This window comes from Macaca fascicularis, chromosome 11 (assembly GCF_037993035.2).
Source record: "Macaca fascicularis isolate 582-1 chromosome 11, T2T-MFA8v1.1".
Taxonomy (NCBI): domain Eukaryota; kingdom Metazoa; phylum Chordata; class Mammalia; order Primates; family Cercopithecidae; genus Macaca; species Macaca fascicularis.
The window spans coordinates 6,837,350-6,854,916 of NC_088385.1; the positions used below are offsets into that span (position 1 = coordinate 6,837,350).

At 43.0% G+C, this 17,567-nt stretch overlaps 1 protein-coding gene across 1 annotated transcript in view; it reads right to left on the bottom strand.

Moving 5' to 3' along the window:
- ANO2 (anoctamin 2) overlaps positions 1-11,426 on the bottom strand; it is a 383,296-nt gene extending 371,870 nt beyond the window's left edge. Inside the window, exon 1 of the mRNA XM_045364578.2 lies at positions 11,063-11,426. Within this exon, the coding sequence (XP_045220513.2) occupies positions 11,063-11,084 (22 nt within the window). The 5' untranslated portion in view covers positions 11,085-11,426. The remainder of the gene's footprint in view (positions 1-11,062) is intronic.
- Positions 11,427-17,567: the final 6,141 nt, after the last annotated feature.

Sequence of the window (17,567 nt, forward strand, 5' to 3'; positions counted from 1 at the left end):
TTTAAGCAAGAGAACAACATAATTAGATTACATTAGAAAGATGGCCCCAGCTATAGTGAGGATAAATAAGGTGCCAGGAGAAGGATGGATAAATGGATGGATGGGTGGGTGGATGGACAGATTTCTAACTGCTTTTCTGATACAGGTACCCTTTACAAAATTCACAAAATTTTATTTCACTGGTCACACCACTACTCAAAACTTCCCTTGTCTTGAGGCTTATAAACAACTTGGCATTCAAAGACTTACACAGCTGGCTGTTACGTGTCTCTGCTGCCAAATCCTTCCATCAGACAAGAACATTCCTCTTTAGTCAAACCTGTCCCCAGACTAATGCTCACTTTGTGCCTCCACCTATGCAGTTACTTCTGTTTGGCATGTCCTCTCCACTAATCTAAGTCATAACCAGTTAAAGTCCTACTCCTATACCAAGCCTTCCCTAACCACTAAAGGAAGTCCTCTAGAAGTTCAGAAGATTCGCCTTTTATATCTTTGTATTCCTAGCACAGGACTCTGGATGCAATAAGAGCTCTAAAAGCTTTTGGAGGTAACGATGTAGGGAATTGAGGAATCCTTTCTTATGAGTGAATTTTGAAACAGGATGGATTCCCCTGTGCTGAACTGAACATAGAACTGCCCTGCTAATAACAACTACAACACTAATCACCAACACCTTACATGTGTCAGACACTGTTTTAAACGCTTTACATGTATCACTTGATGTAATCTTCACGATAACCCTGAGGTAAGTACCACTGTTGTTACCATTTTCTGATGAAGCAACTGAAGCACAGAGAGGCCAGGTAAGTTGTCCAAGACCACCAGCACACTCAGTTTACACTTTTCACCACTAAGCAATGCTGTGCAAAAGGAAGATGAATGGCCAACATTACTTGGCAAATCCCTTCCTGACTGGACATTCTTAACATCCCTCACCCTTTAAAAAGGCCTTTTTACAAATAGCATTTATAGTCAACGATCAGACTCAAGATCTTAACAGCTAAGACCAAGAGAATAAGAGAGAATTATCTGATTGAGAATGTGATCAAATAAGAAATTCATTTCAGGAGGTACTTCTCTCAATGACAAAATTTACAAATTGGGACTTGGATGAGTTGCCTAAATGAAACCTACTCACCGGCAGCCCATCCTACACTGTAGTTTGGAGTGTGGCTGATGAGATTAAGGTATAAATGCCCCTCCTTATATGTCATGAGGAAGTAGCCAGTATACAACATAAAATTGGTCAAAACTGGTCTGTTCACTCATTAATTATCACCTGTTGTGCAACAGATTTGCTCTGTTTGCTTTTCCATTGACATCCTGGGTATATCCAATGGGTTCCCTCCGTGTCCCTCGTCACTCTCCACCACCCATAAACATCTCCCATCCCCTCTTCCTGGGTGTAACCAAGATTAATGATATCTTTCTTATTCTCATCTCTCCGAAGAAGAAACAGGTTTCTTCTACCCAAAATGGACTGGGACTGGTGTTAAAGCCTAAAACAACTCTTCCAATCATAGCTCCCACTCTCAGGCTACTGAAGTTTTTGGAATTGGGTGAGATGCTGGGGGTTATAGAAGGATGCAGCAAACATGAGGGATAGGAACAATCCTGAGAATTTTGTAAAATATCCCAAATATATTTACTTAAAATCTGTAGAAAAGTGTTCAGAAAATGCCTCTGTTATAGCTTTTTTAACTGTATGAGTAAATTCATATTGTATAGACAGTGAGCTTAATCAGCTAGTTGCACACTGCTTAAGGACAGGCATAGCATAGTACCTATCTTGTTCACCACTGTACCCTAAGCCCCAAGCATATGGCCTGGCACATAATAATCTTTGAGGGCAGCCAAGTGCCTTCTTAGTGTGTGGGAAAAGGAGGTTCAACAGCAAACATCCACCACTATGGTAATACCATGTAAAAGTCAAGAGAATTGTTCATAAATGCACTGGAGACACCCCTAGGGACTCCCATCATTACTGGGTCAGACTTTAAAGGTGACTAGAGATACCATAATAACTACTGGGTGAAAAACTTGAGAAATACATTTTTAATTTTCTTATAAGTTCTCTTCCACCAGGCTACTGTGGCCTAGCCAAATGCAGATCGCTCTTATGCTTGTGGTTTTGGTGTAACATTAAGAAAACATCACGTAGACCAAGGTTGTGAAGATTTACTTCTATGTTATCTTCTAGTTTTATCGATTTAACTATTACATCTACGATTCACTTTTTTATGTATGAGTCCAACTTCATTCTTTGTATATGACTCTGTAGTTGAATTCAACATAATCAAAGCTCCAGAATTTTTATAGAATTTTATTTTTATAGAATGTTTACTTGGATGCAACATAATCAAAGCTGCAGAATTCTATACCATAAAGTGATGGGCACTTAGGTTGTTTCCATATCTTGACCACTGTGACTAATGTTTCAATGAACACGGGAGTGCAGATATTTACCAGGTAGTGATTTTACTGCCTCCAGCATACACCCAGAACAGGAATTTCTGGGTCATGTGGTGGTTCCATTTTTTTCTTTAGCAACTTCCAACTGTTTTCCACAATGACTGCACGAAACTACATTCACACCAACAGTGTATAAGGGCTCCTCTTCCTCCACATTCTTTCCAAAAGAGTTATCTCCTGTCTTTTTTATAATAGCTATCCTAACAGGTATGCGATGACATCTCACTGTAGTTTTGATTTGCATTTCCCTAATGAGTGGTGATGTCGAGCACCTTTTCATTTATCTGTTGGCCATTTTTATGTCTTCTTTGGAGAAATACCTATTCAGTTCACTTGCCTATTTTTTAATTGGGTTATTTGTATTTTTGCTATTGTGTGAGTTTCTTATATGCTGTGAATATTTTCTTATCTGATATATGGTTGTCAAATATTTCCTTCCACTTCATTGGCTGCCTTTTGTTTCCTTTGTCTCTTTTTCATGGATCACGTAAGTCTACTTCTTTGCATGTCTAGTAAGTTTTATGGTATACTGGACATTGTGAGTGATAAAACATTATCTTCCTATCAAGAGGGTTAGAAATTTTTTTTTTTTTTTTTTTTTTTTTTTTTACTTTCTAGCAGGAAGTTCAACTATGGGCTGATCACTTTGAGCTTATGTAGGAGTGTTATTAGCGTATGTCGTGGAAAATCCAAGGTATGTCTCAAGAGGCTCTAAACTGTCTTCCCTATTGATCTTTTCATGCTTGGCCTTAGTGTTCTTCAGGGACCATCCAGAGTAAATTTTTCTCTACCGCATGGTTCTTACTCCTAAAACGAAGCCCCTGGAGGTCTCAGCTACACACCTGGTGTGTTAGGACATGTGTGCCAGGACATGTGTCATGAGGTCTTGCCACTCTGGCTGGGATGGACTTTCAACATATCCCAGTACCATTCGACCTCTACCATTTCCGTTCTGATCTCAACGCTGCAGCGGCGTCTCTCTGGCAAAATTTGTATGCCTCACCCTGTGCATGTGAAGCTTAACTCTTAGCCAAGGACTCAGGAAGGGTCCCCAAAGAGCCCTCTGGGCACTTCCTTTCATACACATTCCTCCTGTGTTCCTCATAATTTCCAGTCATTTTGCTGCTCCAAATTTTTATCTGTCTTCTCAGTTCAGTGGGATCCTTTCCTCCATGTGGACTCCAGATCCCTGAACCCCAGTAAATAGCCTGCACTCAGAGGGCTAAGTTTCCATTCTCTCAGGGATTGTACTTCTGTGCTGGTGCTTGTTCAGTGCCTGAAAATAAATTTACGTGTTTTTCCAGTATTATAATGTATGACAGAATGTCTATCCCAGGACCAGTTATTCCATTATTTCTGGAAGCAGAGGTTCATGACAGTCAGGTATGTAATCAAAAGTTTGTTAGCGAAGTTTCAAATGGAGATGATTGGCAAGGGCCAAAAATAACGGGACTCTTTGATGCTAATTCAAAAGTGACCCTCATACTTTATAAAAGAAAGTAATTATATTATTTGACATGGAGTTTCGTTCTCTTACCCAGGTTGGAGTGCAGTGGCACAATCTTGGCTCACTGCAACCTCTGCCTCCCGGATTCAAGTGATTCTCCTGTCTCAGCCTCCTGAGTAACTGGGATTACAGCTACGTGCCTGGCTAACTTTGTCTTTTTAGTAGTGATGGGGCTTCACCATGTTGGCTATGGTTGGCTAGGCTGGTCTCGAACTCCTGACCTTAGATGACCCGCCTGCTTCGGCCTCCCAAAGTGCTGTGATTATAGGCGTGAGCCACTGCACCCAGCCTATTTTATTTACTTATAAGATAAGCTAAGGGCCGGGCACGGTGTCACATGCCTGTAATCCCAGCACTTTGGGAGATCGAAGCAAATGGATCACCTGAGGTCAGGAGTTCGAGACCAGCCTGGCCAGTGTGGTGAAACCCCGTCTCTACTTCAAAAAAATACAAAAATTAGCTGGGCGTGGTGGCAGGCACCTGTAATCCCAGCTACTCAGGAGGCTGAGACAGGAGAATCGCTTGAACCTGGGAGGCGGAGGTTGCAGTGAGCCAAGATTGCACCACTGCACTCCAGCCTGAGCAACAAGAGCAAAACTCTGTCTCAAAAAGAAAAAAGCAAGATAAGCTAAGATCCCAACCTTTTTTCTTGTCCTGAGATAGGCCACAGGAGCACCTGTAACCAAGGCCAATACTTAAAAAAAAAAAAAAAAACTTTGTGGCCGGGCAAGGTGGCTCATGCCTGTAGTCCCAGCACTTTAGGAGGCAGAGGCAGGCAGATGATGAGGTCAAGAGATCGAGACCATCCTGGCCACCACATTAAAACCCTGCCTCTTCTAAAAACACAAAACTTAGCTGGGTGTGGTGCACCTGTAGTCCCAGCTACTTGGGAGGCTGAGGCAGGAAAATCACTTGAACCCGGGAGTTGCAGTGAGCCGAGATGGCACCACTGCACTCCAGCCTGATGAGAGAGACTCAGTCAAAAACAAAAAACAAACAAAAAAAACTTTGTTTCCTCCAGAATACTTGATTCAACATAATCCAAAGCTCCAGAATTCTAAACCACAAAGCATAGAAGAGATGACTTCGCCTAGAAGTTTTTGCTCCTCTCTTTTCAACATTTCAATTTGAGCACCTAACTCATTGAGCACCTACCATGTGTCAGGCTGCAGTAAGGGATCAAAGATGAGTTAGATCCCTCCTCCATCCCTGCCTTTGAGTATCTCTCCCCACCTGTGGTATGCAAAAGTGCAAGGTGGGTGAAATCTGTCAGGTTGGTGGAAATTTGGGAAAGGCTTTGCTGAGCAAGGCTTAGAAGTATGGAGATTTGACATGAACAGTCTCTCAGTGGACTGGGTTAATGCTCTTATAATTTACTATTATCCACACTAATGGTGAAGGATACTATGAGTCAGAGTAATGCCCAAGCTAGTTGATATAACACAGACAAAAAAAAAACACACACACACACACACAAGAATAAGACACAACAGTTCATTTATTGCTAAAGTAATAGTTCTAGGTGGGTAAACAATTTGGTGGGATGGCTCTTTTGCACCATTGCTTTATAGGAACCCAGGGTGATGGAGCCTCTGCCAACTTTAACAACTTCCAACATGGCTCTGGAAGTTGCCAGTCCTGTTTTCTGAAAGGTAGAAAGCGCATGGAGGAACAGGCAAGGAAGGCTTCCAGGGGCCAGGGCCAGAAGCAGCACGTCACTGTTCAGATTCCTTTGACTAAAATTCGGTGTCATAACTAATTGTAAGGGAGGCTAGGAAATAAGGTCGAGCCATGTGTTCAGGAAGAAGAGAACACGGATTTTGGTAAGCAGCTAATTAGTCTTTGTCACAGAGGCCTACCGAAAATGAAAAGCTTGGAGTGGCATATTCACACCTTATATTGTGTTAAAGTTACATATTTCCACATTTGTCTCCTCAAGTAGGCTTTGAGATCCAGTTCAGCACCCAGGACAAGGCAGGGATATGGTAAATGCTTATTAAATGTTTTTTAAACGGATGGATGGATGGATGGATGGATGAATGGATGAAGAGCTTGTGTGACAGTAGTTGGCCAACAGATTCTGTTGCTTCTTGAGGCTCCTTCTGGAATGCCACATATCGATGTTGTCAATTTAGAGAAAGATGCTTGCCTTCCAATTGATATGGGAGGTGGGCATGCCTCCAAGTACACCTATAAACTGGATCAAATCGTTTAGGCACAAGTTAACTACATTCAGCAACATTGAGCATTTGAATTTAGAGAGATTGTGTAGAACCCATTCCTGCACCCTCCGATTCTTAAACTGGTATTATCATCGGTTCTCTAACGTATGTTTTAGAAGTCGAAGAGCCACACAGAAGCCGTCCAAGCGGAAGGTCCTCCCCATCACTGAGGCACACACTTCTAAGACCAGGAAGCCTAAGCACGCTCGGGGGGTTGCAGGCAGAGGAGCTTTTCCTTCTCCAGTGACAGGCTTGTCTTGCTCCTGTGTTCATGCAAAACCACAATAACATACTACTTCACATCCATGAGGATGGCTATAATAAAAAGATGAATAATAACCACTGCTGGTGAGTTTGTGGAGAAATCAGAACCCTCATAAATTGCTGGTGAGAATGTAAAGTGGTACAGCCACTTTGGAAAATAGTCTGACAATCAAAGTTAAACGTATGACCCAGGAATTCCTCTCCTAGGTATGTGCCCAAGAGAACTAAAAAACATGTACACACAAAACCTTGTACTTGAAAGTTCATAGCCGTATCATTTATAGTAACCAAAAGTAGGACACACAAATGCCCATGGACTGGCAAATGGATAAACAAAATGTAGCCTCCCCACCCAAGGAAATATGCTTCAGCTATAAAAAACAATAAAGTACCAATACATGTAACAATACACCTTTACCTCGAAAGCATTATGCTAAGTGAAAGAACGCAGACACAAAACGTCACATATTGCATGGTTTCATTTACATAAAATGTGTAGAATAAGCAAATCCATACAGACAGAAAGTGGATTCGCGGTTGCCAATGGCTGGTGGAGGGAGGAAAAATGAGTGACTGCCATTGAGTGTGAACTTTCTCTTTAGGATGATGCAAATGCTTTAAACTAGATTGTGGTGATGGTTGCATAACTCTGTGAATATACCAACAGCCACTGAACTGGACAACTTTAAAGGGTAAATTTTATGGCATGTGAATTGTATCTCAATAAAGCTGTTTTTCAATGGAATTCTTAGAATTAAAAATTACGATTATGAGAAAGAAAAATCCATCGGGTGGGATTAACAGCAAACTGGAGATAGCAGAGAAAGGATTAGTGAAGTTAAAGATGGATCCAATAAAAGTAATCAAATCTAGACAGCAGAGAACTAAAGACTGGAAAAATTTAACAGCACCTCAGAAACTAGTGGGGCAATACCAAAGAGTCTAACATTCATGTGACTGGAGTTCCACAAAAAGAACAAAAGCAGATCAAAAAAAATAGTTGAAGAAAAAAAATAAAAATAAAAATAGTTGAATAAATAGTGGCTAAAGTCATCTCAAAATCTGATAAAATACAGTAACTTGTAATAACACATTTAAGTCCAGCAAACTCAAGCTAAAAAACAAAACAAAACAAAAAAAAAACCACACCTAGGTACATCAGAATCAAAATACTGAAAACCAAAACTGAATATCAAATCCTGAAGACTACCGGATTAAAAAGAGATTATACATTAATAAGATAACGAAGAATATTTAAATATGAATCTAGGCTAGCTTCTCGTCAAAACAATGGAGACCAAAAGAGTGATACCCAGAGGGCTGGGGTTGGGGGTGGAAAAAAAGATGTCAAATCATTCGTCTGTATCCAATGAAGTATCCTTCAAAAATAAGGATGAAATAAAGACATTTTTCATAAAAACACAAGCTGAGAGAATGTCACCAGCAGAACTGCACCTCCAGCAACGCCACAGGATGTTCTGGCAGGCTGAAGGAAAGGGTAACCAACGGAAGTGCGATTAAGAACTCTTCCTGAGGGAGTGCCGCGAATCCCTTTCTTACACAGGGAAGGAAAAAGAGACTCCGAGTCACTGCTCCAAATGGACTATTAGCCATTGAGAGTTCCCTATGACTAAGTCACTACTTTTAGGATTACAGGTTTAACTTAATTCGTTATGATATACATTTCATGGTTTTCAAATAGCATTTTTTAAAGTGTAATGGGGTAGAATGGACCAGAAAAGACTAAAGCAAAAACATCCCTCTTTTAAAATTAAAACCAATACGATAAATGCCCACGTGATAAATAATACTCATTTTAAAAACCTACTAACGAAAATACAGCTCATTATGTTGGGCAATGTCTTACATCAATATCACCATGAACTCATGATATTTTAGTGCAGATAAACCAGTCTCCTTTTATTAGATATTGAGAGCCATGTTACTTACTGTCTTCAGTTTCCCTTTGAATGCCAGGAACACATGGCCTGAGCCACAAGACCCACACGACCTGGCTGGTTCTTACCTCTCTCCCTCTTGATCCCTCTGCTGTAGCCCTTAGCTTCCCCACACTATTCCTCCACAACCCAAGCATCTCCTTGCCATGGGTTCTTTTGCCTTTACTTCCTTTGCTAGATAATTCTCCAGATATCTGCAAGGCTTGTTCCTTCATTTAATGCAATCTCTGTTCATCTCTAAGAGAGGCCTTCGCTAACCACTTAGTTACTTAGTTATGGAGAACAGACATTTCTCCAAAGAAGATATATAAACAGCCAACAAACATGAAAAAATGTTCAGCATCACTACTCCATCATGGAAATGCAAATTAAAACCACAATGAGATACCCCACCTTACTCCTGCAAGAATGGCTGTAACTAAAAAGTCAAAAATTTTAATAGATGCTGGCATGGATGTGATGAAAAGGGAACACTTTTACACTGCTGGTGAGAATGTAAACTAGTACAACCACTATGGAAAACAGTATGGAGAGTCTTTAAAGAACTAAAAGTAGAACTACCACTAGATCCAGCAATCCCACTACTGGGTATCTACCCAAAGAAAATGAAGTCACTATATAAAAAAGACACATGCACATGTATGTTTATAGCAGCTCAATTTACAATTGCAAAGATAGGGAACCAACTTAAGTGCCCATTAACCAACGAGTGGATACAGAAAATGTGGGGGGGGGTGTTTGTGTGTGCGTGTGTGTGTGTATGTATGTGTATGGAATACTACTCAGTCACAAAAAGAAACAAAATAAGTCTTTTGCAGCAAATTGGATGGAGCTAGAGGCCATTATTCTAAGTAACTCAGGAATGGGTAACTAAATACCGTATGTTCTCACTCATAAGTGGGAGCTAAGCTATGAGGATGCAAAGACATAAGAATGATATCATGGACTTTGGGGACTCAGCAGGTAAGACTGGGAGGAGGGGTAAGGGATAAAAGATTACATATTGGGTACAATGTACACTGCTTGGGTGACGGGTGCATTAAAATCTCAGAATTCACCACCAAGGAACTTACCCATGTAACCAAAAACAAAACCCTGTACCCTAAAAACTATTGAAATTTTAAAAACAAATTTTAAACAAACACAGATGGATTCTATTGTGTACTGGAGGCAATGATGCCCTCCCTAGCAGCCCAATACCTGCTATGCATGTGTTCTAGTAATGTCATGCATAGGGTGGGATGGGATTCCCTCAGCCCACAGAAAGGGCCCACAGAGCGGGTACTTTCCAGAAAATTAGGTCTGTTACAGAAAATTATAGACACAGTCCACAGTAGGCCCAAAAGCCTCTCACCTTGCAGCCTTGCCCCACAATGGAAGATGAAAAGATGGCACACCTGGAAACTCGACTAGAACTTGAGGTGTGTGTTTGGATCCCACCTTTACCCCTCACACAGCCTCTACAATCAACCAGCAGAGTGGCTCTGGTAACTACATAGCGGCAACTCAGAGAGCAGAAGCAGTTGCTTGAAAGGAAAGAATCAGGTAATTGGCTCCGGAAATGATGGGTGCACTTCAAGACACACTGAGAGGAGCAAATGAGCCCTGGATGCCCAGCAGCTGAGCCAGGGTGACAGAGCTACTGGGCAGGGGCTCTGATGCCAGGTCCCAAGGACAAAAGTCAGGCAGGTGGAGGGTCAAGAGGACCACAGTCCTCTGGAAGCACCTTCACCTTGTCTAAGGTCCTCCCTCTACCTGCCACCTGCCTTTGGGCTGAGATCTGACCTTGCTCAGTGGGACCTTCTGTCCCAGACGAGGTTCCACATGGTCCCGGGGTGGTATTTCTCCACGTCTGCTCACAAAGTATCAGGACTGTGACTGACACCACCTCCCAGTCCACTCGGCTCATTGTTCATGCCAAAGCAGCGAGCACATCCCTCTTTATGCCTCTCTCAAGAATTACCAGAAACACAACACCCGACAAAGTTCCCGTCCCAGGCAAAGTCAGTCCTGCCCAAAAGCAGTAAAATAATGTCTTCCTTCTCCATACTCCAACCTCAATTTGCTTTTCTTCTAAGAAAAGTCCCCGAGGAAGGTATAGCTGTGTTTCCCTGCAGTCTGGGGTGTAAATGACTGATCTTGGAATCCTGCTTTGGGGTAAGATACCGGAAGACACTTCCGAAACTGAGAGGCCACTCCAGGGATGCCAAAGTCAAATATGTTCTGTTCTCAGTGGACTGTTGCCAAGTTAAACCCACTCCGGCTGCTTGCTTACTTATTTTTCACTCACCCACAGATGCTGTAGGCTAAGCATTCCCAGGACTTGTAACAACGAGAGGCAACATCACAGAGGTGGGGACTGGTAACCAGTCACAGAGAAGCGGCCGCCCCACACCTCTGTTGTCCTACCTTCCCTCACCTTGATTTAAAAAAAAAAAAAAAAAAAGTCTCGGAAATTACATAGACGTCCCGCAGAGTCCCTATCCTGGGAAAACGGGGTCAACTTCGCGTACCACCCTGCCCAGGCTCCCTTGGGGGTCACTAATCCCAAAGGGTGGGAGTTCGGATGCCACCTCCTTCACTCCCTCCCTCCTACCACCTGTCAGAAACCAGGACCAGGGTCCAGCCGGGAGACTCACCGCGCGGCCCGGGAGTAGCCATGGTGTGGACGCAGACCCCGCCGGCCTGCGGCCGCGCGCTTCTGGGCAGGCTTATGCCGCCGCGGGGCTAATTCCATCGCGCTCAGCTCCGTCCCGGCGCGTCCGCCCCTCGCCGGCTGCCGCCTCCTCCTCCCCCATCCCTCCCGGCCGCCGGCGCCGCGCAGCCTGAGACCAGCTCTCCCCGCTGCGCCCTGGGCGCCCGGGCGCTGCCAGCCGGGCGTCAAGAAAGGAGCGCGGTCCCGCAGCCGGGTTGAGTGGGGGAGAGGCGAGACAGTAATCGCTCCCTGCTCCCCCAAGCCCGGGGCGACGCCCCACAACCTGCTTCAAGTGTAAAAATTCAGCCGGATTATCTCATGAACTGTCTGGCTGATTAGTTTCCAATCCCGCCAGCAAAGCCTCCTTCCCGCCGCCCTAAAGAGTCATCCACTGTCCAGGGGTCAGCCCTGGGGCAGGAGTGGGGGGCGAGCCCCTGGACGGCGGATCCCCCCACACCTGTCTTCACAGTAGGTGGAGACCAGCTGTCCTCACCTTCCCCTAGGTTAAGCAGGACAAAAGGAAGAGGCAGGGAATAGGTGCACAAGCGACCGCAGAACAGAAAGAGGGGCTGCTAGAGGGAGCAGGAGGGGTCCGTTTATAAGAGCTCTCCCATGAGACACTAGGAGGGTTAAGGAGGGTTGAGGGCATAGATTATGGAAGCTCCATCCCCAGAGGGCAAGAGGAGTGCCATCTCCCCAGGACAGTTCAGGTACCTGGGCAAGGGCATGGGAGGGAAAACCTCCAAAGGGCCATTCTGCATGATGGAATCTGCAACTCCAAGATGCCCAGAAGTAAAACAAGTTCATTAACACCGTGGACCCCCAAAATAAAGAAGCACAAGTATGCCATTTGTGATCACTGACCTTCAGGCATGAAGATTTTCTCTCCTACATTGATAAGGTAGGCTGGTCATGATAGATTCCACTTTATAGAGAAGGAACCCGGGGCAGTACAGTCGAGGGCAGAGCAGAAGGAAAACCACAAGATGTTAAGTCCCAACCCAGGGCTTTATTCCACCCACTGCAAGTACTACCAGCTAATGCTTCTACAGGACTTCCTCTCCGCCCAACACCCTTCTCAATGCTTTCCCTACAGTAGTCATTTTAATCCTAACAATAAGTATATAAGGCAATCACTGCAGTGTGCCCATTTTACAGATGAGAGGACTGCAGTGTTAAATGTCAAGTAATGAAAAAAAAAGTGGGCGGGGGGGCACCCAAGATGGACGAATAGGAACAGCTCCAGCCTCCAGTTCTCAGCGTGAGCAACACAGAAGACAGGTGATTTCTGCATTTTCAACTGAGGTACCGGGTTCATCTCACTGGGGCGTGTCGGACAGTCCATGCTGGTCCATGGGTGCAGCCTGACTAGCAAGAGCTGAAGCAGGGCGAGGCATCGCCTCACCTGGGAAGCGCAAGGGGGGAAGGGAATTCCTTTTCCTAGCCCAGGGAAATTGAGACACACAACACCTGGAAAATTGGGTTACTCCCACCCTAATACTGCACTTTACCAAGGGTCTTAGCAAACGGCACACCAGGAGATATCCCACACCTGGCCTGGAGAATCCCACACCCACAGAGCCTCCCTCATTGCTAGCACAGCCCTCTGAGATCTAACCACAAGGCAGCAGTAAGGCTGGGGGAGGGGCACCCACCATTGCTGAGGCTTAAGTAGGTACACAAAGCCACAGGGAAGCTCGAACTGGGTGGAGCCCACCACAGCTCAAGGAGGCCTGCCTGCCTCTGTAGACTCCACCTCTAGGGACAGGGCATAGCTAAACAAAAAGCAGCAGAAACCTCTGCAGATGTAAAAGTCCCTCTCTGACAGCTTCAAAGAGAGCAGTGGTTCTCCGAGCACTGAGGTTGAGATCTGAGAACAGGCAGACTGCCTGCTCAAGTGGGTACCTGACCCCTGAGTAGCCTAACTGGGAGACATCCCCCAGTAGGTGCAGACTGAAACCTCACACCTCACACGGCTGGGTACACCCCTGAGACAACGCTTCCAGAGCAAGAATCAGACAGCAACACTCGCTGTTCAGCAATATTCTATCTTCTGCAGCCTCTGCTGATGATACCCAGGCAAACAGGGTCTGGAGTGGACCTCAAGCAAACTCCAACAGACCTGCAGCTGAGGGTCCTGACTGTTAGAAGGAAAACTAACAAACAGAAAGGACACCCACACCAAAACCCCATCAGTACGTCACCATCATCAAAGACCAAAGGCAGATAAAACCACGAAGATAGGGAAAAAGCAGTGCAGAAAAGCTGGAAATTCAAAAATCAGAGTGCATCTCCCCCTCCAAAGGAACGCAGCTCATCACCAGTAACAGAACAAAGCTGGACGGAGAATGACTTTGATGAGTTGAGAGAAGAAGGCTTCAGTCAAGCAAACGTCTCAGAGCTAAAGGAGGAACTATGTACCCAGTGCAAAGAAACTAAAAATCTTGAAAAAAGATTGGATGAATGGATAACTAGAATAATCAATGCAGAGAAGACCATAAACGAACTGATAGAGATGAAAACCATGACATGAGAACCACGTGACAAATGTACAAGCTTCAGTAACCGACTCGATCAAATGGAAGAAAGAGTTATCAGTGATTGAAGATCAAATGAATGAAATGAAGAGAGAAGTGTAGAGAAACAAGAGTAAAAAGAAATGAACAAAACCTCCAAGAAATATGGGATTATGTTTATGTGAAAAGACCAAATCTACGTCTGATTGGTGTGCCTGAAAGTGACAGGGAAAATGGAACCAAGTTGGAAAACACTCTGCAGGATATCATCCAGGAGAACTTCCCCAACCTAGTAAGGCAGGCCAACATTCAAATTCGGGAAATACAGAGAACGCCACAAAGATACTCCTCGAGAAGAGCAACTGCAAAACACACAATTGTCAGATTCACCAAAGTTGAAATGAAGGAAAAAATGTTAAGGGCAGCCAAAGAGAAAGGTCGGGTTACCCACAAAGGGAAGCCCATCAGACTAACAGCAGATCTCTTGGCAGAAACTCTACAAGCCAGAAGAGAGTGGGGGCCAATATTCAACATTCTTACAGAAAATAATTTTCAACCCAGAATTTCATATCCAGCCAAACTAAGTTTCATAAGTGAAGGAGAAATAAAATCCTTTACAGACAAGCAAATGCTTAGAGATTTTGTCACTACCAGGCCTGCCCTACAAGAGATTCTGAAGGAAGCACTAAACATTCAAGGGAACAACCGGTACCAGCCATTGCAAAAACATGCCAAAATGTAAAGTCCATTGATGTCAGGAAGAAACTGCATCAACTAACGAGCAAAATAACCAGCTAATATAATGACAGGATCAAGTTCACACATAACAATATTAACCTTAAATGTATATGGACTAAATGGTCCAATTAAAAGAAACAGACTGCCAGATTGGATAAAGAGTCAAGACCCATCAGTTTGTTGTATTGAGGAGACCCATCTCACATGCAGAGATACATATAGGCTCAAAATAAAGGGATGGAGGAAGATCTACCAAGCAAATGGAGAACAAAAAAAAGCAGGGGTTGTAATACTAGTCTCTGATTAAACAGACTTTAAACCATCAAAGATCAAAAGAGACAAAGAAGGCCATTACATAATGGTAAAGGGATCAATTCATCAGGAAGAGCTAACTATCCTAAATACAAATGCACCCAATACAGGAGTACCCAGATTCATAAAGCAAGTACTTAGAGACCTACAAAGAGACTTAGCCTCCCATACAATAATAATGGGAAACTTTAACACCCCACTGTCAACATTAGACAGATCAATGAGACAGAAAGTTAACAAGGATATCCAGGAATTGAACTCACCTCTGCACCAAGCAGACCTAATAGACATCTATAGAACTCTCCACCCCAAATCAACAGAATATACTTTCTCCTCAGCACATCGCACTTATTCTAAAATTGAGCACATAGTTGGAAGTAAAGCACTCCTCAGCAAATGTAAAAGAACAGAAATTATAACAAACTGTCTCTCAGACCATAGTGCAAAAAACTAGAACTCAGGACTAAGAAACTCAATCAAAACCACTCGCCTACATGGAAACTGAACAACCTGCTCCTGAATAACTACTGGGTACATAACAAAATGAAGGCAGAAATAAAGATGTTCTTTGAAACCAATGAGAACAAAGATACAACATACCAGAATCTCTGGGACACATTTAAAGCAGTGTGTAGAGGGAAATTTATAGCACTAAATGCCCACAAGAGAAAGCAGGAAAGATCTAAAATTGACACCCTAACATCATAATTAAAAGAAATAGAAAAGCAAGAGCAAACACATTCAAAAGCTAGCAGAAGGCAAGAAATAACTAAGATCAGAATAGAACTGAAGGAGATAGAGACACAAAAAAATCCTCCAAAGAAATCAATGAATCCAGGAGCTGGTTTTTTGAAAAGATCAACAAAATTGATAGACTGCTAGCAAGACAAAGAAGAAAAGAGAGAAGAATCAAATAGACGCAATAAAAAATGATAAAGGGGATATCACCACCGACCGCACAGAAATACCAACTACCATCAGAGAATACTACAAACACCTCTATGCAAATAAACTAGAAAACCTAGAATAAATGGATAATTTCCTGGACACTTACACTCTCATAACACTAAACCAGGAAGAAACTGAATCCCTGAATAGACCATTAGCAGGCTCTGAAATTGAGGCAATAATTAATAGCCTACCAACCAAAAAATGTCTAGGACCAGATGGATTCACAGCTAAATTCTACCAGAGGTACAAGGAGGAGCTGGTACCATTCCTTCTGAAACTATTCCAATCAATAGAAAAAGAGGGAATCCTCCCTAACTCATTTTACGAGGCCAACATCATCCTCATACCAAAGCCTGGCAGAGACACACAAAAAAAGAGAATTTTAGACCAATATCCCTGATGAACATCGATGCAAAAATCCTCAATAAAATACTGGCAAACCGAATCCAGCAGCACATCAAAAAGCTTATCCACCATGATCAAAAGTGGGATTCATCCCTAGGATGCAAGGCTGGTTCAACATACGCAAATCAATAAACATAATACAGCATATAAACAGAACCAAAGACGAAAACCACGTGATTATCTCAATAGATGCAGAAAAGGCCTTTGACAAAATTCAACAGCCCTTCATGCTAAAAACTCTCAATAAATTTGGTACTGATGGAACGTATCTCAAAATAATGAGAGCTATTTATGACAAACCCACAGCCATTATCATACTGAATGGGCAAAAACTGGAAGCATTCCCTTTGAAAACTGGCACAAGACAGGGATGCCCTCCTCTCACCACTCCTATTCAACATAGTGTTGGAAGTTCTGGCTAGGGCAATTAGGCAAGAGAAAGAAATCAAGGGTATTCAGTTAGGAAAAGAAGTAGTCAAATTGTCCCTGTTTGCAGATGACATGATTGTGTATTTAGAAAACCCCATCATCTCAGCCCAAAATCTCCTTAAGCTGATAAGGAACTTCAGCAAAGTCTCAGGATACAAAAGCAATGTGCAAAAATCACAAGCATTCTTGTACACCAGTAACAGACAAACAGAGAGCCAAATCATGAATGAACTCCCATTCACAATAGCTTCAAAGAGAATAAAATACCTAGGAATCCAACTTACAAGGGATGTAAAGGACCTCTTCAAGGAGAACTACCAACCACTGCTCAGTGAAATAAAAGAGGACACAAACAAATGGAAGAACACACCATGCTCATGGATAGAAAGAATCAATATTGTGAAAATGGCCATACTGCCCAAGGTAATTTATAGATTCAATGCCATCCCCATCAAGCTACCAATGACTTTCTTCACAGAATTGGAAAAAACTGCTTTAAAGTTCTTATGGAACCTAAAAAGAGCCTGCATTGCCAAGACAATCCTAAGCCAAAAGAACAAAGCTGGAGGCATCATGCTACCTGACTTCAAACTATACTACAAGGCTACAGTAACCAAAACAGCATGGTACTGGTACCAAAACAGAGATACAGACCAATGGAACAGAACAGAGCCCTCAGAAATAATACCACACATCTACAGCCATCTCATCTTTGACAAACCTGACAAAAACAAAAAATGGGGAATGGATTCCCTATTTAATAAATGGTGCTGGGAAAATTGGCTAGTTATGTAAGTAGAAAGCTGAAACTGGATCCTTTCCTTACTCCTTACACGAAAATTAATTCAAGATGGATTAGAGACTTAAATGTTAGGCCTAAAACCATAAAAACCCTAGAAGAAAACCTAGGTAATACCATTCAGGACACAGGCATGGGCAAGGACCTCATGTCTAAAACACCAAAAGCAATGGCAACGAAAGCCAAAATTGACAAATGGGATCTAATTACACTAAAGCACCTCTGCACAGCAAACGAAACTACCATCAAAGTGAACAGGCAACCTACAGAATGGGAGAAAATTTTTGCAATCTACTCAT